The sequence below is a fragment of the Macaca fascicularis genome, chromosome 15, assembly GCF_037993035.2.
Source record: "Macaca fascicularis isolate 582-1 chromosome 15, T2T-MFA8v1.1".
Lineage (NCBI taxonomy): Eukaryota > Metazoa > Chordata > Mammalia > Primates > Cercopithecidae > Macaca > Macaca fascicularis.
The window spans coordinates 65,957,552-65,980,635 of record NC_088389.1 but is presented as its reverse complement, the minus strand read 5'-3'; the positions used below and the strand labels follow the sequence as shown (position 1 = coordinate 65,980,635).

General features: G+C 47.5%; 1 protein-coding gene across 2 annotated transcripts in view; it reads right to left on the bottom strand.

Annotated features, from left to right (window-relative positions):
- B4GALT1 (beta-1,4-galactosyltransferase 1) overlaps positions 1–23,084 on the bottom strand; it is a 64,647-nt gene that overhangs the window by 6,848 nt on the left and 34,715 nt on the right. Inside the window, exons 3-6 of one of the 2 annotated variants that reach the window (XM_005581533.3) lie at positions 10,542–10,729; positions 5,873–5,995; positions 3,646–3,750; positions 487–3,446 (exon numbers count right to left, since the gene is read on the bottom strand). The exons of the other annotated variant lie outside the window; for it this stretch is intronic. Coding sequence (XP_005581590.3) covers positions 3,314–3,446; positions 3,646–3,750; positions 5,873–5,995; positions 10,542–10,729 — 549 coding nt within the window. The 3' untranslated portion in view covers positions 487–3,313. Of the gene's footprint in view, positions 1–486; positions 3,447–3,645; positions 3,751–5,872; positions 5,996–10,541; positions 10,730–23,084 lie in introns of those variants that run through there. 2 annotated transcript variants of the gene reach the window in all.

Below are 23,084 nucleotides of genomic sequence, written 5' to 3'. Positions count from 1 at the left end.
CAGGGAGGCATCTGGGGCATTTACTATCTCAAGCACCTGGGTAACAACTAAGACCCTTTAAAGCTTCTGGTTACATTTCCTGAGACTGACAAGAAACTTCATTTTGGATAATTCCCTTCAAGTTACACTGTGAGCACCTGGTGCAAATGGCCCTGAGATCTACATCTGAACGATCCTGGTATCTGCTGAAAATAGCAGAATGTGGCCTGAGAACTGCTAGGGGAAAAAAATTCTACTTTGAAATGGCACTAGCTACATGTAGTGAGTCATTGTTTTAGAAATATCGTCACTTTTAAGCCTCAAAAAAGTCCCTATGTGTTATTATTCCCATTTTACAGATCAGAGAATGAAGTTCAGATGGGGAAATGTCTGATTCCAGGGAGGCATGTGTATTTGTGTGGGTCACAGGCCGGGGAAAGACCCTGACCCCACCCCATCCCACAGCCATGACACCCCTTACACCTGGCAAAGAGAAACCACCTGCAGTTACAAAGATAGGGTCATTTATTCACGTTATATTATTGAATTTTAAAGGCAAAAATACAGTTCTGTTTTGAACACCAAGGTCCGACACAGCCCCCTTCACAATGGTAAATACACACATTTGCATACACAGGAAATCAAAATACACAGCACAACAGGTTTCTGGGACATGAAAGCCACCATCCTGGCTATGCGGAGCCCCTGCCCCCAGCCTGGCAGTCAGCAGAGACCCTGTCCGGGCTGAGGGCCAGCACAGCATCTCCTTTACCCTCCTGTGCCACCTCTGCCCTCTCTGATCTTTCCCAAAGGCCAGTTCACACAGGGTCACCAGCAATAGCATGCACAGAAACAGAGAAGGGCGCAGTACACGACAACTTCATGATCATAACTCCCAGGAGAAGGAAATGCTCCCTGAACCCCCAGCCCTGGAATCCCCAGTAAGGAAACAGGACCCGCGGCATCTCACAGACCAGGCAAACGTCTAGGCCTCACTGGGCCCTGGCTGTGCCTTGGGCCCATGTGGGCCCATGAGAGCACTACGTCAGCAAATGGGGGGAGCAGTATTTCCCTTGGTTCTGAGAACGAACCACATACTTGACTACTTGACATAAATGAGAAGGTAACCAAAAAAAAAAAAAAGAAGAAGAAAAGGTAGATTTGGTTTTAAGAGTAAAGTAACACAGAAGTTACCACTCAGGGCATTTGTTTGCTTTCTTTTAAGGCACTTTGGAAAAGTCAGGATCTGTGGGCAGAAAGAGAGGCCTTCATTCTTTTATTTCCCAAAACTCCCTCTCAGTGCAGTCGTTTCTAGTTTTAATAACATCCTTGGTATAGAGTGGGGAACTGACAGAGAAATACTTTTTGCATAGTCCAACTGCTTCTGCAATGGAAAATAATTTTTAACTGATACAAAGGCTTCTGGAAAAAGAACCAAGTTAGCATCTGAGATGCTCAAAGCAGTAAAGGCACAGATAAGACTGGGGCCAGGCACCAGCACAGCCTCCACACTGAGGGCTGGTACCCAGGAGGGCAGTGGTTTGGGGTCTGCCACGAGCACAAGGCTCAACCCTGGGATTAGGCAGCTGAATCTTGGGAACTGAGCCCAGGCTGGACCTGGCAAAGGCGCTCAGTGGTAGGAAGTGCCTTGCGCCATCTCATCCCAGGTGGCTCAATAGCTCCCAGCAGAGGTGGGTTTGTGACAGACAGCCCTGTGGGTGGGAGCCTCAACTGGGGTGGGAGCACCCGCTGAAAACCTGAGGTGGAACAGGAGGCTTTAGGCACCGAAGTTCTTGGGAGGGCATCAGGGTGTGGGTTCGGCTGAACTTCTTTCTAGATCACTAATTAAAAGGCACATTCATGCTGGGGAATGGATAGTCTGTTTGACCCTGAGTGCCACAGTCAAGTTTTAGGGGACAGGCAAGAGGCAAAGGAACAAAAAAGGGAGAGGAAGGAAGGAATGAGAAAGGCAGGAGAAAAGAGGAAGGAGGAAGAAGGAGAACTGGTAACATAGGGTGGGTCAGAGAGTGTGGCTAGCAGAGCCTCTGAGGGAGGTGGCCCCCACCAGAACAGAGGCTCCCTCTGCCTGGGGAGTACAAAGGGCTGGTAAACAACCTGACTGCTGTTATTTACAACCCCCCAGCCTAGGGGCCTGAGGGGTCAGTCTAAGGAGGCTGAGGCTCCCTCTGCCCTGCCCACCTGGGGAGGGTTGGGGAAGTGGGGAGCTGCACAGGAGGGGCAGAGGCTCCTGTCTCCCAGGTATCCGCCCCGAGCTCTGGCGGAATAATGCTGACCGCGAGGCCTTGCCTGCCAAGGGGCCAGAGGGTGATTTTGCTCTTGAGAAGACCTGGCCTGCCAGCTAAATCATAGGCCTATTTGTGGCCACTACAGCATATATTTATTTATTTTTCCCTAAAAAATGCTCAATCCCCTCCCCATATTTAAAACACTACAATAAAAATACATAGAAAATTCAAGTTTACATAGCATGCCAAGAAAAATAAATGTCATGACTTAACATTAAACAGCTATGCAAATTTGGATCAACACAAAATCAAGCTAGATCATAATTAGAACTCGATTTGTTCTTTCTTTAAAATACTACAAACTGCTATTAAAAAAAAAAAAAAGAACAAAAAAACTTTACATTCAGAAATCAGACAATCTGGAGATCGGTCACTGAATGTGAGAACACCCAAGGCTTTTGCTCTGATGCTAGAGTTGCCTTGGAATCCACACATTAGTAGGACAAAAGGTCCAAGGCTCAAGTTTTAAAATCCTTTTGCTAAGAAAAGACATATGCACAGTGATTGTAATAGTTGCATACCACTGAAAGAAGTGGGTGAGGGGAGGACGTAACATTAAGAATGGTTGAAATTTTGTGTTTTTCTGTTAAATTACAACTACCAAAAATATCACACCAATCCAATTTTAGCAGCACTCTCCAAATTTTCACGAAGTAATAAGAACCATAATTTAAAGAAAAATTCTAACCTATTTCACAACAATTTAGCAGTTCTATCACCGGGAATGTATTCCACGGCCACCAAATTTTGGGATGTGTACAGTTCTGACTCTGGGGTGACACTGCGAACACACCAAGAAACCCCCAAAGGCACAAACATCTTGCAGAGCTAAGAAGTCACAAGCCGAGCCAAGTTGGGGGCAAAATGTCCCACTCGTCCTGGTCATCTGGAAAGCCATCTGAATGATGAGCGAAGGGGACCTGTCACTCAGACTGGTAAAAATGAGAGGGACCAGCCCAGCAGATTGGCAGAGACACACAGCAGAGGTCCCTGGCTAATTTCAGGTCTCTTATCCGTGTACTGAAACGCTAGCTCGGTGTCCCGATGTCCACTGTGATTTGGGTATACAATGGGTATCTCTGTACGTCCAGCACCTGGTAGGAGAGTGAGTTCAAACCATCAGAGAGCATTGTCTCCTTTGTGTGTGCAATTCGGTCAAACCTACAAGGAAAAGAGCACAAGGAGATTGTCTTAAAACAAAAATCTTAAGAAGAAACCATTACACGTACTTCCTCCTCCCTCTCCACTGTAACCTGACCACCTCAATTTCCCTCTAGGCCCAGAGCCCTCTGCAGAGCCTCAGACCTGCAGCCTACCTCATCCTAAAGGGGGAAGGAGTATGAATAAACACAGAACGCACCTCTGAGGATTGGGTTCATTTTTCTTGTCTCTTGAGTGGCGGATCATGCGACACCTCCCGACCACAGCATTTGGGCGAGATATAGACATGCCTCTAAAAACTAATCTGCAAAGGGGAAAGTCATTATCACAGGGCTGCCATACACTTGGCCTGATAGCCCTGGCTGCAAGACTGTTGCTCCATCCACCATCATCCTTGCTGTTCTCACTCAGCCCACAACCCAGCATCATGCCAGAACCCAGCCCAGCATGACCCGGGTTAAAACTCACATTCCTACTCCATGTCCTTTTACAACTGGTTCTGCAGTTTGTGGTGTGGACTATCATGTGCCAGACGCTGGGGGCGTCTACCCCACAGAACATACAGGGTGAATGCCTCAAACATAGGGCCTTCAGGACCAGGATGGAGGTGAGAAGAGGAAGATGAGGTTGGAGACACAGGGGAAGAAGCACAGAGTTTGTAAACTCTGCCGGAGCAAGCCTAGGCAGAGTCCAGTTGAGGATGAACAGGTATCTGCCAGAGCATTTTGGGGAGCCAGGATGACACAGGCAAAGGCATGGAAGTGAGAGCAAGCCTAGTGCCCTCAGGGAGCAATATAAGGAGCAATATAAGCTCCTAGGTGACAAGGGTCTGGGGTAGGATGTGGCAGGTCATGGGCTGAAAAGGGCAAGGCTAAATCACAGAGGCCTTCTCAGAGCATCCCACAAATGGTTGCCAGTATCTGAAAGGGGCCTAATATACAATATTTCCAAAATGTTTTTAGTCATGGAGAAGTCTCCCTAAAAGTAGTATAAGAATGGAGGGCTTCAGAACATGTGGGAAAAGGCAGAAAAAAAACAAATGGAGGGCTGAGAACAAGACTAGAGGCAGCCGGAACAGGGTGGAGGATTCTGTGTTGGTCCAAGGAAAAGGAATGAGGACCAAAATGAAAGCCTGGAGAGCAGGAACAGCAAAGTTAGTTAAGGGGCAGAACTGGTTGATTCCAGACCACTTAAACATTCCTGGCCTTGCCTGGCACACAGTAAGTAGGTGCATAGTAAGTGTTAGGTCCTTTATCTTTCAAGAAAGTTGCTCCACACACCACCCATCCTTCCAGTGCCACCACCTTAGCATGGGACTAGATGCCTGTGGACACTCCCTCCCTCCCCGCAGCTGTTCTGACCATTCAGCCCTGTGGTATCCTGTCAGCCCTGCACACTGTCATATCGGTCCAGACCGTCTGCCCAGGAGTGCCTCTGTGGAAGCAGGTTTGCTTCTGTCTGGACCCTATGTCCAGGTTTTCAGTGTCCTAGGCCTGCCTGGCACAGTGCTCTGTATGAAGCAGAGATTCAATATGCACACACTTGATACCCCATCTACATACTCTAAAACTGGAGTTTTCTTCAAGGTTTATATTGAAGATGTGGGTCTCTGTTACGTTTGCACACAATGATAACTTGAATGACTTGGGTGTTGCTCTGACAGACACCTTCTGTTAACTGGTACTCCAATTCAGAAAGGCTGCACCAAGGTGTATTCTGATATTAAACTCAGTAATGAGTTCAGACTGGCTCCTGGAGGGAGAAGGTGCTCATCGGTGGCTGGTGGGGTTGAAGCCTCTACGGCCAGAGGACTGAGCAGAATGTTCTTTCAAATGCTACTGATAGATGTTTTTTAACACTGTAAATGACAACCCACATCATAAAGATTTACCAGCTTAAAATTCTGTCCCAGGATGTGGATAGGACAGAACTGACCAGGCCATAATGGCTGCTGGGGCTGGATGGGTCCTCAAAGGTTTATTATACTACAGTATCGCTTTTGTATATGTGAAAAATACTCCAAAATAAAAATATAACACAAAGCTTCTGTGAAGACAGTTAGGATTCTGCTCAAGGAAACTTGTTTCACAGTGAAAGGGGACCACAATGAGATAAGGGATTTTTACAAAGGACATTTGTTTACTCCTTGAGTATAAAACGGCATGTGGCAAGTCAAAGTAAACTTGCCCCGTCACTTGGTTCCCATTTGACATTTTTCCAGGCTGATACAAAAATCTCAGAAACTCATTTTCCTACAGATCCCGTTCAGCACCTACAGGACCTGTAGGAAGCCACACCTAAGAATGTGGGCTGAGTGGGGGTGCATCCCATCTGAGGGTCAGTCCTTGAGGAACAACCAAGCATTGATTCAAAAACTGGAAGTGAAGGTTGACAGAGGAGAAAGATATCTAAGTTATGACCATTACCTGTTAAAAATGTCATCATCTTCTCCTCCCCAGCCCCAATAATTATTAGGAAATCCATTGATGGTGAGAAACTGTTGTTTACTTAGAGCAGAGACACCTCCAAAATACTGAACATAAGGTAGGCTGGAGGAAAAACATACACACAGAAGAAGCAGTGGTTAGTTAAGTTCTGACATCCCCAAAATGAAGCTTGCTAAGAACATAAACACTTTTAAAGTTATTCTTTTTGCTTCTGTAGAGTTTTTTGTGTGTGTTTTTTTTTTTTTTTTTTTTTTTTTTTTGAGACGGTCTTGCTCTGTCGCCAGACTGGAGTGCAGGGACGCGATCTAGGCTCACTGCAACTTCCACCTCCCGGGTTCATCAAGTAATTCTCCTGCCTCAGCCTCCCGAGGAGTTGGGACTACAGGTGCCCACCACCATGCCCAGCTAATTTTTGTATTTTTAGTAGAGACGGGGTTTCACCATGTTGGCCAGGACGGTCTTGATCTCTTAAACTCATGATCCGCCTGCCTCGGCCTCCCAAGTGCTGGGATTACAGTTGTGAGACACCAAGCAGGGTCTTTTTTTTTTTTTTTTTTGAGAGAGAGTCTTGCTCTGTAGCCCAGGCTGGAGTTCAATGGCTTGATCTCCACTCACTGCAACCTCCACCTCCCAGGTTTTCAAGCGATTCTCCTGTCTCAGCCTCCCAAGTAGCTGGGACTACAGGCATGTGCCACCACGCCTGGCTAATTTTTGTATTTTTAGTAGAGACGGGGTTTCACCATATTGGTCAGGCAGGTCTCAAACTCCTGGCCTCAGGTGATCCACCCACCTTAGCCTCCCAAAGCGCTGGGATCACAGGCAGGAGTCACCACGCCCAGCCTCTCTAGAGTTTTTTGATGGTGGGTAGGGTGGGAGGGAGCAGTTATGAGGGTTTTGTCTGTTTTGCTTTTGTATCAGGACTCAGATGACCTTATATTAGACACAGATATCAAAAAGTATGATCTTCCTCTTTCCACAACACAGCGCTGTTTCCGTGGTTATGTAGAAAGTCAGTCAGTGACAAGGGCGGGCCTAAGCCCAGTTCTTCCTGAGTGGCTCAGGCATCTGCTTCCCCTGGGCTCTGTTCCTGCACATGAAGTCCTTATCCGGGAGCTCCTGGAATCTGAGATTGTTTTAGAGCCTCCCTGTACCCACCCAGTCACGGCCCCCCTTCCACACCCATCCTATCGACCAATCTAGCTTTCATGCTTGCGAAGGCATACTGACTAGAACACCAACCCTAACAGTTGAGGCAGTGTTTCTGGAAATTTGCTAAAATAAAAATTCTTTGAAACTTCGGACTTTATCCTGATTTGGCAAAATGTATAATGATGAACGTACGTTTTAACATATTTTCAAGTAGTAGAGCATCTGGGCTCTCATCCTTCCAAAACTTTTTGTATTTTAATATTTCAGTGGTTATGAATTGTGAACTCCTAAGGGATACAAAGTCAGCACTGATGAGAAATGTCAAGAATCAGGACATGCCCCAAAGCCTTCCTGTGGGTTCTCTAAAGGCTGTGGTTTTATGTGACTCTGAGTGTAGCTCCAAACCACACCCAGCTCTTTCTGGAATCCAAAAAGACCAAACCCATCACATAAATTAAGGAAAACTCTAACTCAGACTTTGAGGGGGAAGTCAGCCAAACCATATAGAACATATGAAAATAAAGATGCAATTATTATTTTCAAATATATTCAGGAATTCTGACTGCAAGGATCCTCAAGCAAAGGTCCCTAGGGGGTCTGCTTTAACGAACCTATTCATAATTAGGTGTCATCACTTAGGTGCCGAGTCATCCACCTTTGGCACACCTCGTACTACTGTCCACATTATTAATGTGAGGGTTTGAACCAGAAGTGGCCAGGCCAGTAAGGTTTTTTGATAATCAGTGCTTTTACAGAAATGGCTTCTTAGCTATTTCAAGGGGAAGTACATGCCAAGCTGACATGATTTGGTTTTGCTGTCTCTGCTGCTTTCTCTTCCCTATCTGCCCCAGGCTCAAACCTGCCAGGCTCCTTGTGAAACAAACATGGTGCTGTGGCAAAGAATTAAAAGGCATCACGGGCCCCTTCATGGTTCACCACCATGCTTCAAGGGAGGAATCAAAAGGGGTCAGGGTATATATCTGTGTGTTACAAGAGAAGAAGATACACACACAGAGAGGGAGGAAGGGTGGAAGCAGGGATGGAAGGGTATAGAAGGACTTCTGAAGAGCCTAAAAGTACGGTTACATTCAAATTTTCCTCCCTTTAAGAATAAGACAACAAGTTAGGAACTTTGATCTGGGAGAAGGATTTCATACATTCCTATATTCCCATCACAGCTCTCACACTCCCAGCAAGGGAGGACAGGAAAAAATGATGAGAATAAAATGAGTCTGACAGAAAGCTGTTGCATCTCAGTAGGTGCAGTAGTTCATGCCTGTCATCTCAGCACTTTGGGAGGTCAAGGCAGGAGGACTGCTTGAGCCCCCAGGAGTTCAAGACCAGCCTGGGTAACAGTGAGACATCTCTTGAAAAAAAAAAAAAAAAAAATTTTTTTTTTTAGAGTGAGAGGATCACTTGAGCCAGGGAGTTTATGGCTATAGTGAGCCATGATCATGCCACTGCACTCCAGCCTGGGTGACAAGCAAGACTCTGTCTCAAAAAAATAAAATAAAAGAAAAAGAAAAAAAGTTGTATCTAAATAAAGGGTCTGCTGTCTACATGGGCCAACCACACTGTACTAGTCAGTCTAAACCAGGGGTACCCAACATAAAGGGTACCTGCAGCACAGCTCCTGGATCTTCAAATTCACTTAAAGCAAGGAAGGCAAGGGTTATGTTATTCAACTGATTAGGTTTTGTTTGTTTGTTTGTTTGCTTTTCCCGAGATGGAGTCTCGTTCTGTTGCCCAGGTTGGAGTGCAATGGCGTGATCTCGGCTCACTGCAACCTCCGCCTCCCGGGTTCAAGCAACTCTCCTGCCTCAGCTTCCCAAGTAGTTGGGATTACAGGCACCTGCCATCACACCCAGCTAATTTTTGTATTTTTAGTAGAGACAGGATTTCACCATGCTGGCCATGCTGGTCTCGAACTCCCAACCTCAGGTGATCTGCCTGCCTCGGCCTCCCAAAGTGCTGGGATTACAGGTGTGAGCCACTGCGCCCAGCCACTGACAGGCAATTTTTTTTTTTTTTTTGAGATGGAGTCTCACTCTCCATCTGGAGTGCAGTGGCACGATTTCGGCTCACTGCAAGCTCTGCCTCCCGGGTTCAGGCCATTCTCCTGCCTCAGCCTCCCGAGTAGCTGGGACTACAGGCACCTGCAACCACGCCTGGCTAATTTTTTGTATTTTTAGTAGAGATGGGGTTTCACCATGTTAGCCAGGATGGTCTCGATCTCCTGACTTCGTGATCTGCCCGCCTCGGCCTCCCAAAGTGCTGGGATTACAGGCGTGAGCCACCGCGCCCAGCACTAACAGGTAATTTATAACACTTTTATGTTAATATAAACACGGAATTAGGAAACAATATGCAAGTTTATATATTTACTTTTAAGACGAAACAATGGACTATAAAGCCATTTTCCACCAATGACAATATGTTTTGGATAATACCCTACTTGGGCATCTGGGCTGGCCTCTTCACTAACGGCATTTTGGCGGAAAAATTTGGGCTTTGTATTTAAGCAGAAGTTTGTGCCCTGCTGGAAAACAGAATCACGTTCCTTCTTAAAGGGCCAAGGGCAGGAGCAGTTCACACCTGTAATCCCAGTGCTTTGGGAGACTGAGGTGGGAGGATCACTTGAGCCCAGCCTGGTCAACATAGCCAGACTTCATCTCTACTAAAAATAAAAAATTAGCTGGATATGCTGGCTCATGCCTGTAGTCCCAGCAACTCAGGGGGCTGAGGCTGCCATGATTGTGTCACTGCACTTCAGCCTGGGTGACAGAGCAAGACCCTGTCTCGAAAACAAAACAGGCCGAGGAACATCTGCTGAGGTATACAAGCTAAATAATTCAGTGGGGAAAAACTATTCCAATTTACTTTCCAAAACTTGTGGGGCAACAGAAAGAAAAAAGCAAGAAAATACAAAATCTGTTTGGAGCCTAAAGATGAGAGCCCCTCCCAGATGCTAAAAACTGTTCTTAGGCCAGGCATGGTGCCACATGCCTGTAATCCAGCACTTCGAGAGGCCGAGGCAGATGGTTTGCTTGAGCTCAGGAGTTTGAGACCAGACTGGGCAATATAGCAAAACCCTGTCTCTATAAAATATACAAAAATTAGCTGGGCATGGTGGCACATGTCTATAGTCCCAGCTACTCGGGAGGCTGAGGTGAGAGGATGGCTTGAACCCTGGAGGCAGAGGTTGCAGTGAGCCAAGATCACGCCACTGCACTCCAGCCTGGGTGACAGAGCCAGATCCTGTCTCAAAAAAAAAAAAAAAAAAAAAAGAGAAAACTTGTTCTTGTCTGGATATGCAGAGACTACAGGCATTTCTGGTCTCCTCTTTCCATCTCAACTAATACAAAACACCCATTTCTCAGAGGAGGCATTCTGCTCCAGAGCTTAAAGAGGCCACTCCTAGGCTGCCAGGACTGCATTTCCTAGTCAACATATGACAGAGAAACATGGTTACCACGGACTCCGACTCAGTATTTCTTACCTGAATCCAAACTTATCCATTGCAACAGAAATGTGCCGTGGCTGTGAAAAACACCTGTAGGCATTACGGTCATTCATTGGAATGAGGTCCACATCACTAAACACAAAGCAGGTGTAGTCATAGTCCTTCAAGGCTTCTCGAAAGCCAACATTGAGGAGCTTAGCACGATTGAACATAGTGTCTCCGGCCTGGTGCAGAAACAAAAATAGTGTTATCAAATGCCTTAAAGCCTTTGGGCCAAACACTCACAGGGACTGGTGACTTTTCCACTATACATGGTCACTAGTAAACCCTTGAGCCTCACTTTTCTGCCCTCACTCTACAATCAACACAGAGTACCAAAACCTCTGAGTCAGCAATTCCCCTCTAGGAATCTGTCCTGCAGAAGGACTTGCATGTGTGTGAATGACTATGAACAACATTGTCACTGTGGAATGTTCCTCACAACAAAAGACTGCAAAAAACAGAATTAGTAGGGAACTGGTTCAATAAGTCATAGTACATCCACACAATGGAATGGAACTGTTAAAAAGAGGCAGCTCTAAAAGAAAGGTGAAAAAGGTATTTAAACACATACATCATTTATTTGTATACACTATAAATAAACTCCAGGACAGGTATCCAGGAAACTGGTGACATTAGTTGGGTACCCATGGGACTTTTCAATTCTACCTTCCTTATATGGTTGACTGAGGTTTGATGACCACATTGTGTGCTTTCCATCTACCTGTCAAGCACAAACCTAGGCACCTGAGAAATACAGCAAACCCAACTCAACCTCTGTCCTCACAGTGCTCACCATGGAGTGTAGGAGGCCATCCCATACATACCAGGATAGAAGCAAGGTGCACAAGACAGAAGAGGGACACCTGCTTCAGGGTGCCAACCACGAGGTCCCCAGGCACCAAGTGTGCTGGTGCAAAGGGATTGCATATTTTTATTTTTTATTTTTGAGATGGAGTCTTGCTTTGTTGCTGAGGTTGGAGTATAGTGATATGATCTTGGCTCACTGCAACCTCTGCCTCCAGGATTCAAGCAATTCTCCTGCCTTAGCCTCCCGAGCAGCTAGGATTACAGGCAAGTGCCACCATGCCCGGCTAATTTTTTTTTTTTTTAATTTTCAGTACAGATGGGGTATCAAGTTGGCCAGGCTGGTTTCAAACTCCTGACCTCAAGTGATCCGCCCACCTCGGCCTCCCAAAGTGCTGGGATTACACTGTATGTTTTATTTGTCTTCTTTCAGTAAGAATGTAAGCTCAATGAAGGCTGAGATGTTTTGGTTTTTTATTCTCCCAGTTCCTTGAATACTGCTTCTCACACAATAAGAGCTCAGTAAATAGTTGCTGGTTGGCTGAATGAATGAATGAATGAATGGGGTTCAACATACAATGGCAGATGGTAATCCCATCTGGGAAGCTCAACCAAAGAGCCCTGTGAGGGGTCACCACAGGGATCACATTGTGGGGTAAAGTTGGGATTCTGGTCTTATCAACTCCCATGGCCCCAGGTTAGTAAGGACAGACCCAGCACTGACATTGCCACCCCTCACTCTCAGCAATTCACAAAGCCTCCTGCACACACGCTGTCATCCTAAGGGAATCCTCACAACACCAACATGAGGAAACAAACCAAGGCCCGATACTTTGGAATCATTCAATGCTCTTTCCCATCTCTCTTGGGATCAACACAATCAGAGCCCTCTACTTTGGGGAAAAAGTGTGTCATAGGGGCTTCTGACTGGTACACAATCTCAAAAGTGGGATGCTCAAAGTCTTCTCTCCATGCCCTCAAAAGATGACCTGGGCTGGGTGTGGTGGCTCACACCTGTAATCCTAACACTTGAGAGGCCAAAGTGGGCAGATCACTTGAGTCCAGGAGTTCGAGATCAGCCTGAGCAACATGGTGAGACTCTGTCTCTACAAAAAATTACAAAAATTAGCCAGGCATGGTGGTGCACACCTGTAGTCCCTAGTACTCTGGAGGCTGAGGTAGGAGGCTCACCTGATCCCGGGGAAGTTGAGATTGCAGTGAGCCATGACAGCACCACTACACTCCAGCCTGGGCGGCAGAGTGAGACCCCCATCACACACACACACACACACAAAACAAAAAAAACCCAAGACTTGGAAACTGACACTCCACAAGGCTGCCTGTGTGCGTACAGAATGCACAGATGTGCCACAGCCACCCAGCCTCAGGTGGGGAACTCAGGGAAGCAAACTACTTAGAGGAAGAGAGGCACCAGGAAGAGGATTAAGGAAACATTTCACACACAAGAGCTCCTTTTTTAAAGCCCCTGACAAAGTTTTCTAGCCCCGCATGGTGAGTGAAAAAGGAGCCCAAAGGCACACTGTGTTCTTTGGCTGTCCCACAGGCTGAGTTGATTTGGAATTCTGCATTCAGCTAATTCTGTGTAAGTCATGGGTTCAAAGAAATTCAAAGTTTAGGCTGGGCATGGTGGCTCACGCCTGTAACCCCAGCACTTGGGGAGGCTGAGGCGGGCGGATCACCTCAGGTCAGGAGTTCGAGACCAGCCTGGCCAACATGGCAAAACCCCATTTCTACTAAAAATACAAAAATTAGCTGGGCATGGTGGTGGGCGCCTCTAATCCCAGCTACTTGGGAGGCTGAGGCAGGAGACTCACTTGAACCTGGGAGGCGGAGTTTGCAGTGAGCCGAGATTGCACCATTGCACTCCAGCCTGGGCAACAGAGTGAGACACTGTCTCAAAAAAAAAAAAAAAAGTTCAAAGTTTAGAAATTGCATATGAAAATTATGAAGTTGTTGGAATTATTATAATAGAGTGTGAATATTCACTGGTGGGGATACCGTACACAAGGCACGGATAAGTGTTTCAAATGGCATTTCATTTAATCATCTTGACAATCTTATAACAACCCTAACCCCAACCCAGACTTACACTGTCCAACACAATTCAGCCCCACTGAGCACTTTCCAACAAGCAAAGGGAGGTATACCAATAGAGCCTTTCTACATCTGTGCACTAGACCCCCAGGGCTGGCTGCCCAGCTCAGGATAAGACTCCCTTCTCTTGGTACACTCCCCAATAACTGGGGCAGAGGGCTCTTTGAGGCCAGGTCTCTACCATAGGACTGGGCCTACTGCCTTGGCTGTTTGATCTAAGCAGAGGCCTGAGACTGAACTAAGCGTTTTTCCTCTCCCAGGAACTGGAATTTTGGAACCATGAATGAGCACCTCTAGAGCCAAGGCCCATGAGCAATGGCACCCTGGAGGAGAAGCCCAAGAAGCAGACCTGGTTCCAGCCCCTTTTACCATGGGGAGTACCTCGGCCCTTTCAACATGGTGAGATGCCCCAGTGTCCGGCCCAGACTTAAAACTGGTCAGGCAGTTTTCCAGAGTAACCTGAACTACATATCCCTCCCTTTCTCCCTCCTCCCAGCTTGGCCTCATCTGTGGGATGCAGCAAGACAGAAGGGCCTGGTGCACTTTAGCAGGTGCTCTCACCTATCGGGGGCTGTGGGAATACCAAGCCAGCAGAACGGTGGAGGAGGAAAGTGTCCTCCCCAGGAATGACAGAAAAGTCAAGCATTTTCTAGGCTTGTTTGGGTGAAATGCTGTAACACTGGTGCACACACCTTCTTTGATAAGAAAGACAGGCCCTGGCAAGCTCACCAAGCCCCACCACTCGCAGGAGGTGGGAAGATGCCCAGACTCACTCCTGCCCGCCTCACTGAGCACACTCGTCTGGTGCATCTGCCGCTCCATTTGCTCAAGTAAACATCGATCAAGCACCAAATACACCAAGGTGACAGACACATGTATTTTTAATCCCGGGAATGCTGGCTTCTTTACTTATTAGCTATGTGACTTGGGACATATCACACCTCCAGGCCTCAGTTTCCTCTTTTGTGTCATGCGGTAAACAATGTTTTCTACCAACATAAGATTAGGTCCACCCTTTAAAAGCTGGGTTTTTCAGAATTAAGAAGACCCAGCCCGAGGAGGCTGAGGTTGCAGTGAGCCATGACAGCACCACCGCACTCCATCGTGGGTGACAGAGTGAGACCCCATCTCAAAAATGGGGCCTGTGGCTGCCCCACTGCCTGGCAACAAATGTCGGCTACTATCATTATTACAGGAGGAGGCTTTCCCATCCGTCTTGAACAGTCAGACCACTCCAAATGTCTCTTAGCTATCCTACCTGGCGACTCTGCCTTCTGTAGTGTTTGCTTCAAAATTCCTCCCAAATCCTGCTTCTCTGATGAAGGGGAAATTACTAAAAACATTTAAGGTTCAAAGGAATTAGCCTGTGGCTTATATGATTAGAGTTTCTCACAGCAGAAGAGAGTCAGGGGGACCTCTGGAGGCCTGTGAAATGCGTAGGAAGTCACACTTGGTGAAGAGGAGCCAGCATGCTGGGTGCAGGTGTCCCTTTGAAAGACCCAGCTTTTAAAGGGCGGGCCTAATCTTATGTTGGTAGACAAGAGTTACAGTTATCCCTTCCTTCTAGGTCAACTGGCTGCTTTTAGAGGGAGAAGACAGGCCCCCTAAAGAAAGACCAGAAAACATATAAAATCTCCAAATGATTGAGCAGAGACTGATACAGGACAGGGACTGGAGACAGCAGACAGAAGACACTCCAGAGACATAGACTCTGGAGGCGGTGGTGGGAGAGAAGGCAACTGTAGGAGTAGAGAAAAGCATGCATGGTGAGAGCATTTGTAAAGGCTGTTAAGGAAAAGAGAACAGTCAAGGAACTAGAAGAAATTCCGAATGAGTGAAGCCAGAATGAGACACGAAGGCAGACATGAGCCAAATCACAGAGGCCGGGGAGGAGGGTTAGGTGCTTGTTAAGATACTTAAGCTTTATCTTTACTTAGGTCACAGGGAGCCTTAAACCATGGTTTGTATGTCAAGGAGGGATCTGTGCCCCAATCCAACTGAAGGCGAGGAGACCAGTTACAAAGCTGTTGTATGATTCCTGTGAGGCAACAACCGTGGGTAAGTAGATAGTGCCTCCCACAAGGGCTAAAGGCAGGGGCTCCACTTCCACTTCCCCTTCCACGCCTCACCAGCTCCCTGTGTATGTACACTACACTTGCAAGCAGCCTTTGTTGGGCCGGGTGAGGTTCAGGACAGGTGCTAGAATCTGGTCTAATCCCCAAGAAAATCCTAACTGTGGTTAAGGAAGGCAAGTGTGGCCTTTCCCTGATTGCAACAGGGGACAGATGACCAACTACAGAAAGTCACGGGCCCCTCTTGTCCAAGTCCCAACAGTTTCTGGAAGAACTGTTCTGTCCAATCGCCCTGCCTTCCTTGGATGTCAGGTCCATGTGTGTACATCAGCAGACACATCCCTTGTCCATAACAGCTGAGGGACCAACTGCACCCAGCCTCTCCTGCACCAAAAGACACAGCAGCAATGTGGTTGGAACCATCAACCCAAAGCCAAGACTCAGAATGAGTCAGAATTTCTACATGATAAGAGAGACACTGTTGCTCCCATACACATGCCCTGGCTCTTCATAGAGACACACCCCTCCCCGCCACACAAGAATATAGCACTAAGCTCTCAACACGACAGATCGGACAGATCCGGGGGCAGGTCTGCAACCAGTGGCAATGTTTGCTGAAACACCCTCTGTACGCTTTTCTGTGCCCACTGAGACAATAAGAGGAAGGAACTAGGCCGAGTGGGTTGCATGAAACAGTAACAGATCAGCGGCAGCAGAAGCTCTGACTGGGCATTCCTACAGGCCTAAGTGTGGATCCTGGAACAGTGGACAGCCTGGGAGGTGATCCCCAGAGAATTACTGGAAAGAGCCTGGGATTATACAAATGCTGAGTTTGTGGAGGGCTAATAATATCTACTCACCCATGAGTTCACAGCAGTTGGGCTCTAGTTTTGCTTTTGTTGTTGTTGGTTTTTTGCAGGGGATACAGGATCTTGCTATGTTGCCCAGGCTGGCCTTGAGCTCCTGGGCTCCAGCAATCTTCTCACCTCAGCCTCTTGAGAAGCTGGGACTGTCAGCACATGCCACCATGCCCAGCTGGGCTCTAGTTGTTAACCATAACAATATGGTAGCTCAGAGTTCTCAACAAAACTTGGATCTGGGCCGGGCGTGGTGGCTCAAGCCTGTAATCCCAGCACTTTGGGAGGCCGAGACGGGCGGATCACGAGGTCAGGAGATCGAGACCATCCTGGCTAACGCGGTGAAACCCCGTCTCTACTAAAAAATACAAAAAATTAGCCGGGCGAGGCGGCGGGCGCCTGTAGTCCCAGCTACTCGGGAGGCTGAGGCAGGAGAATGGCGTGAACCCGGGAGGCGGAGCTTGCAGTGAGCTGAGATCCGGCCACTGCACTCCCGCCTGGGCGACAGAGTGAGACTCCGTCTCAAAAAAAAAAAAAAAAAAAACTTGGATCTGAGATTTAAACTCTTCACCCCAGTGAGTGAGAGAAATGGGCCTTCGAGGGTTAGGGACCAGGCTATGGGAGTGGTTCTCAGTCAACCAAAGTCACCACTCTCAAGAGTGAGCATACCCTTGGCTCCTGCCACACAGGAACACAGACTGGACTGAGGCTATAAAGTTGCTTTCAGAGAGAACTGAGCTCCCTGAAGAGCCCAACAGGGATTCTGGGTGAAGTGAGCACAGAGGAGACTTTCTTTTTTTAAATGGAGTCTCGCTCTGTCACCCAGGCTGCAGCGCAGTGGCGTGATCTCGGCTCAATGCAAGCTCCGCCTCCCGGGTTCACACCATTCTCCTGCCTCAGCCTCGCGAGGAGCTGGGATTTTCAAGCACCCACCACCATGTTCGACTAATTTTTTCGTATTTTTAGTAGAGACAGGGTTTCACCATGTTAGCCAGGATGGTCTTGATCTCCTGATCTTGTGATCCACCCACCTCGGCCTCCCAAAGTACTGGGACTACAGGTGTGAGTCACCGTGCCCGGCCAGAGGAGACAGTTTTACACCAAGCTCCAAGGAGCCAGCATAGGATGCCTGCCTCTCCCAAGGGCCTGACACACTAAAAACTGGAGACATGGCTTTCTGCAGATACATCAGGACAGTGGTGCTAAGCACGTTCAGAATGTTTAAGATACAAGTTGAAGAAAAATACTTAAGAAAAGCTTCTCTTTCAGAAAGCAATTTGGCCATCTGTATTAAAACTATAAAAATGTGTAAACCATATCTGAACCCATAATCCCACATCTGAAAATCTAGCCTGGGAAAAAGATCCTAAATGTGGAACAAACCAACACAGAACAAACTTCAGACTCCAAGATGTTCATTATGGTATTATTTACGCTCATGGAAAATTGGACATTATCTAAAGGACTTCTAAGAGAAAAGACAAGTTAATTATGGTGGAATTCTATGATCAACTACTATGAAGGTATGGAAAGTGATGATGATGAAGACTATGAAATAACATGCGAAGATGCTGATGATAAAGAATTTAAGGAAAAAGCAGGATACAAAAGTTTATACACACACAGCATGAGCTCAACTGTAGTTTAATTTAAAAGAAGTTAAACTCTCAGACCCTGTACGACAGGCTGGCTTCCAGTAACCTCGGCATTTCCAAGAGAGCCTACAGAGGCCCTGGTCTTGCCTAGGAGACCCCAGGGCCTGAGGATGACACATTCATGGGATTATTTACATAGCCTCCCCCTGACCAGTAGGGCCCTGGCTCTGGGTTGATTTGAGGACATGTGAACATTACCAGGGACTGGTGGTGGCAGCGGTGGTGGCAGCAGCAGTGGCAGCGGTAGTTAGGTCAGCATTCCTCTCTCTCTCTCTCTCTCTCTCTAGGAGGCGGAGAGTACGGAAGAGAAGGTAGGTGGACAATAAGAAGCAGATCAGAGAGGAACTCCTCCTTCCACTTGTTTTTTTACAAACAGGATTAACAAGTAAAGGCAAAAGGCCCCTGCTAGAAGGAAAACAAAAAAGAAGAAAAAGAGAAAAGGGTGGATGCAAGGGAGAGAGGTGAGGAAAAGAGAAGCAAACGTCAAAGCTGCAAAGGAAAAGGGCCCATTCTGATGACCAGTGTTCCAATACAAAAGCAAATTCCTAATAAGCTGTCACTCCTTGTCACAGAGTCATGGGTGAGCAGAAAAAATGGCGTTTCCCAGAACAATATCCATAGAAGCAATTCACTAGCAAATTGAGTCCCCAGGAGAACAGAGACACACATCCTAGGTGGGGCACATAGCAAAGGGACAACACTCAAACAGTGATGGCGCAGAGACACTCCCTGGCCTTCCCACTCCCACTCCCACTCCCCACCCCCAACAGGCTCCAAAGGGTCCAAGTGCCAGAAGGAAGGGGAGGCTGCAGGACAGGACCAACTCTACCCCACTCCTCCTGAGCCCTGTTCCCACACACATCAATCTGCGCACTGACAGCTCAGGTAGAAAATGGAAGGCAGGGATGGGGGGATGGTAGAGATGATCAAGATAGAAACCAAACCAATGGGGCCATAAGCCCAGGCAGCTGTCCTCACTAATGGAACAGACCCAGGGGTCTGCTTCTCCCCAGTTGATCTTGACCTTGTATAGGAATCAGCTGCTTGGACCAGTGACAGAGACAACTGCTGAGGTAGGGTGACAGATGCTCTTACTCACTGAGGGTACAAAGGACTATCTCCAAATCCATCCTCAACCAGCCTGGAACTATCACCCCATCATCCTAAAACAGTACATAGAAGAAAAGGAAACAGGAGAAAACTTCAAAGCCAGACAGAGTCCTCCAGGCAGCTGGCTGAGCCCCCACTCCATTTCTCCACAGCCTTTCAGGCAGGCTCCGGCTCTGCTTCCCAGCCATCACCTTTGGAGCCTTCCCTCCGCAGGCACAACCAGAAGACCATTTGCCTCACTAGGGCGGGGGGAGGGGGGGCAGGTGTGTGTGTCAAAATTCAAAGTGAGACCCTAAAGGTGCTGAGTCCAAAGACCCTAAAGGAGTTTTGTGACCATTAACAATCACAAGGCTAAGGTATCAATAGGTTTTCTGCATTTTTCCTGATAAGGGAGGTCACCCCAAGGACTGTCACAGGCAGCCTGTGCTCTGGTCAGCATTGAGCTGGAAGCTTCGGGGAAGAAGTTTAAGGGAGGGGCCCTGCAAATTCCCAAGGGTGATGACCTGGCCCCACTGGGAACGGAGGCTTCACTTCCAAGAGGCACAGATCTAGGCAGAAGACCAGGAGTAGGGCTCCTGAGACTAGGTATAAACAAAGAGGCAGGAATCCCAGGAAAAAGCCCCATGCTCCACTCACTGACTACATCTGTACTGACTATGCACCAGCTGTGTGGTCAGGGAGAAAGAAGGGAGGCAGACATGAGGGACTGGGAGTCTGGGGGCTGGGTTGAGGCTGGAACTCAGATAATCATCCATTTCCAGAAAGTTCTGAGCAGCCTGGGAGCAGCAGGGAGGGAGAAGTCAGCTCTATTCCAGGGACTCCACAGAGCTAATGAGGTTGGGGAGGGAAGCTTAAAAGATGGCCAGAGACACACCAGGAACAGAAGGGACAGCATAAGCAAAGGCACAAGGAGGGGAGAAGAGAGGTATCTGGGTGGAGAGGGGGAGTCCAGTGAAGTGGAGAGGAGGAGGAAGTGGCTGGAGGTAGGTCGGGGTCTCAGAGGCTAAGCTTGGGCCTTCCGACCATTTAGACCCTTGCCTGTGGGCAGTCATGAAATGCTAACAGGTTTAAAAGAGTAAGTAACATGGTCAGAACTAGAAAAATCCTGGGCAGCTGAGGAAGAACAGAGGTGCCAGAAGATATGCAATCAGAATTGGAGAGACCAGTTCTGTGTACTGGCTGTGGGGCAAAGGGCTGCCACGGTTGTGACAAACACACCTGGCCAGCTGTGCCTGCATTCCTTACTCATTGTGTAATTTTTATGATGGGCAACCCACAAACATCCTGCATTCCTTAATTTAGGGCTAGTGCTGCCAGGTGGCGAACTGCCCTCCCTTCACCTTGAGTGGCTTTACAGTCTCATTTCCGGGTTCGAGTATTAGGAAATGCAGCATACATCCCTGCTTGCTATGGTATCTTCTCCTCCTCCTTCTTTTCTCGCTGCCGTTGAAGTTGGAATGCTGATGCTGTATCTTGACATCCACATCTCAGAGTACAAGGAGCCAAATAGTATTTTCCCATGCTGGTGAGCTAAGGTCAGGGATGGGAGGAGAGGCCTTGAGGACAAAGAGAAACTCTTGTTCTTCTCTATCTCAACCAGGAAAGCCTCTCTCCACTCATTCCTTCAATATCCTTATTTTGAGATATAAGTTATTACGGTAATTACAGAGGCATAAGCCAAATGGGAGGGGTTAACAGCTTACTATAGACAGAGTATGAGTCATAACAACTTGTGAAAGTTCATGCCTGTGTGTGGTATGAACTTTGATAAGTGGCCCCACTCTGAAGAGGCCTACAGGCCCAGGATGGCCTCTGAGTCCTCTGAGATTCTGCCACCTGGCTCATTCCACTATCCGTTATCCTCTGACTCCAAGGAGTCCAAACCAATAGAAGGAAGGGTCCTGATGCCGGCCCTGAGTGGGGGTGCAGCAGGAGGTGGTGGGAGTCATGAAGAATTCACCACCACAGAAGCAGGCAGAGGAAACAGGCAGGACGAATGGAGAGTGCAGAGGCAGGAGTGGACCCTCCCAGTAACGGTTGGTATTTACTGAAGGTTTACCATGAGAAGAATGCCTCACAGCCCTCCCCACCAAGGAGGAAACTGAGGCCTGCAGAGCTTAAGTAGCCTGCCTGAGGTCACTGACTGGAAAATGGCAGTGCCAGGATTGAACCCAGGCAGTCTGAGCACACAACACACTCTTGGCCCTGGATACTGGACTGTGAGCAACACTGAGGGCACCCTGGCCATGAGGAGCATCACTGATGCCCTGAGAAGGCACTAAACCTGGAATCAGATGCTGGGGTTTGAGCCGCAGCCCTGATGTTGTCTATGAGACTTTCAGAGCCTGTCCCTCTCTGAGACTGTTTTCTCATCTGTGACATGGAGCAGAAGTTTCCACATTGTCTGGCCTCAGGGGTCTGGGCAAATCCTAGAAGAGACTGAATGGGAAGCTAAGGAAGTGGAAATGGGACATGGCCCCTACTTCAAGTAGAATGAAACCCTTGTGACCTGCTATAAGTGGAAGGTTGTGTAGCATTTCAATGGGCAGAAAGAAATTCGATACTGAAAAGCCTGCTTGGGAACCCCTGTACTAAATGTCTTAGAAGCCACTGCTATTTTGAGCATTCTTTCTGTCTAATCTTAAATGGTGTGTGTGTGAGTGTGTGTGCGTGTGTGTGTGTGTGTGTGTGTGTGTGTGAATGAAGAGTCAAAATGACAGCAGGGTGTCTGGGCCAGGGAGAAGCTGAGAGGCTATAAAGAGGGCTAACAGTCCATAAGGTTTATTTGCTCAACAAACAGGGCAGAAAGGTCAAAACCAGGTGCTACAAAATCCCTTTCTTCTTCTAGAATATAACCATAAAACGGAGAACACAGGCAGTTCCTAATTTGTAGACAGGATGTGCTCCAAATGTTTCTCCTTCCACCTCTTTTTTTTCAGGGCTCAGGTTTCCTATTACCATTTTATTATTTATTAGGTAATATTCTTTACTGGAAAGGTAGGGCAAAGTTTAAGCATTTCTTGACTTAGTTATCTGGACTCTGACCATATTTTCCCAAAATGATCAATTAGGGTGAGATTGGAGCAGATGATAAGAGAGTAGCTGGGGAAGTGGGAGAAAAAGAGGAAAAGATTATCCTAAGGTAGAAAGTTAACCCTTGGAGGAGAAGGAAAGGATGAAGAGAAAAAAAATGTATGAGGAAAAGAAAAGATGATACTGACAAGATAAGAAAAAAGGAGGTATATATGTTTGAAAAACCAAAACTAAAATATTCCTGATGCTAAGTTGTGAAGTGGAAAGAGGAGGGAGGATGGGTAGTTCCTAGTGTTCCAGGGAAAGCAGAGAGGCAGTTGGGAGGAGACACTAACTTAGGCCCGCTTTCCCCAAAGTGTGACTCACAAAACACTCATCACTTGAGACAGTTCTTGGAAAAGTTTTCTAGTCAGGCAAGCTCAGGAAACACTTCTGGGGTTACAGTGTACCCTGGGGTACCGAAGGCTCTGCAGGAATGAGACCTGCTTTACATGGTTCAACCCAGCAATCCTCAAGCGTATTTGGCTCCATTTGGGGAAGCACACTTTTAGAGGAGCACTCTCTTAGGTGGTGTCCAGTGTTAGCCAGCACAGCTGTGCCACCGGTCTGAGCTGGCTTGGTTAGTTGTTCTGTCTACTTGGATTGAGGAGGGCAGGAGCATGTAGCTGGTAGAGGACATTCAGAAATCTACTGTGTTGAGCCTGAGGACTATGTAAATTGTATCACAGGAATTTAAGCTGGTGGCCAGATTTTACTGGTCCAATATTTGTTTTGATTTCAAAATAGGGAAGTCTCACATTCACCTAAACTGTAACATATCTAGATGTAGCATCCCACGCTCCAGTCTTCACTGAAAACAGCTACCTCAGTTCAAAAATTCAGCATCATCAC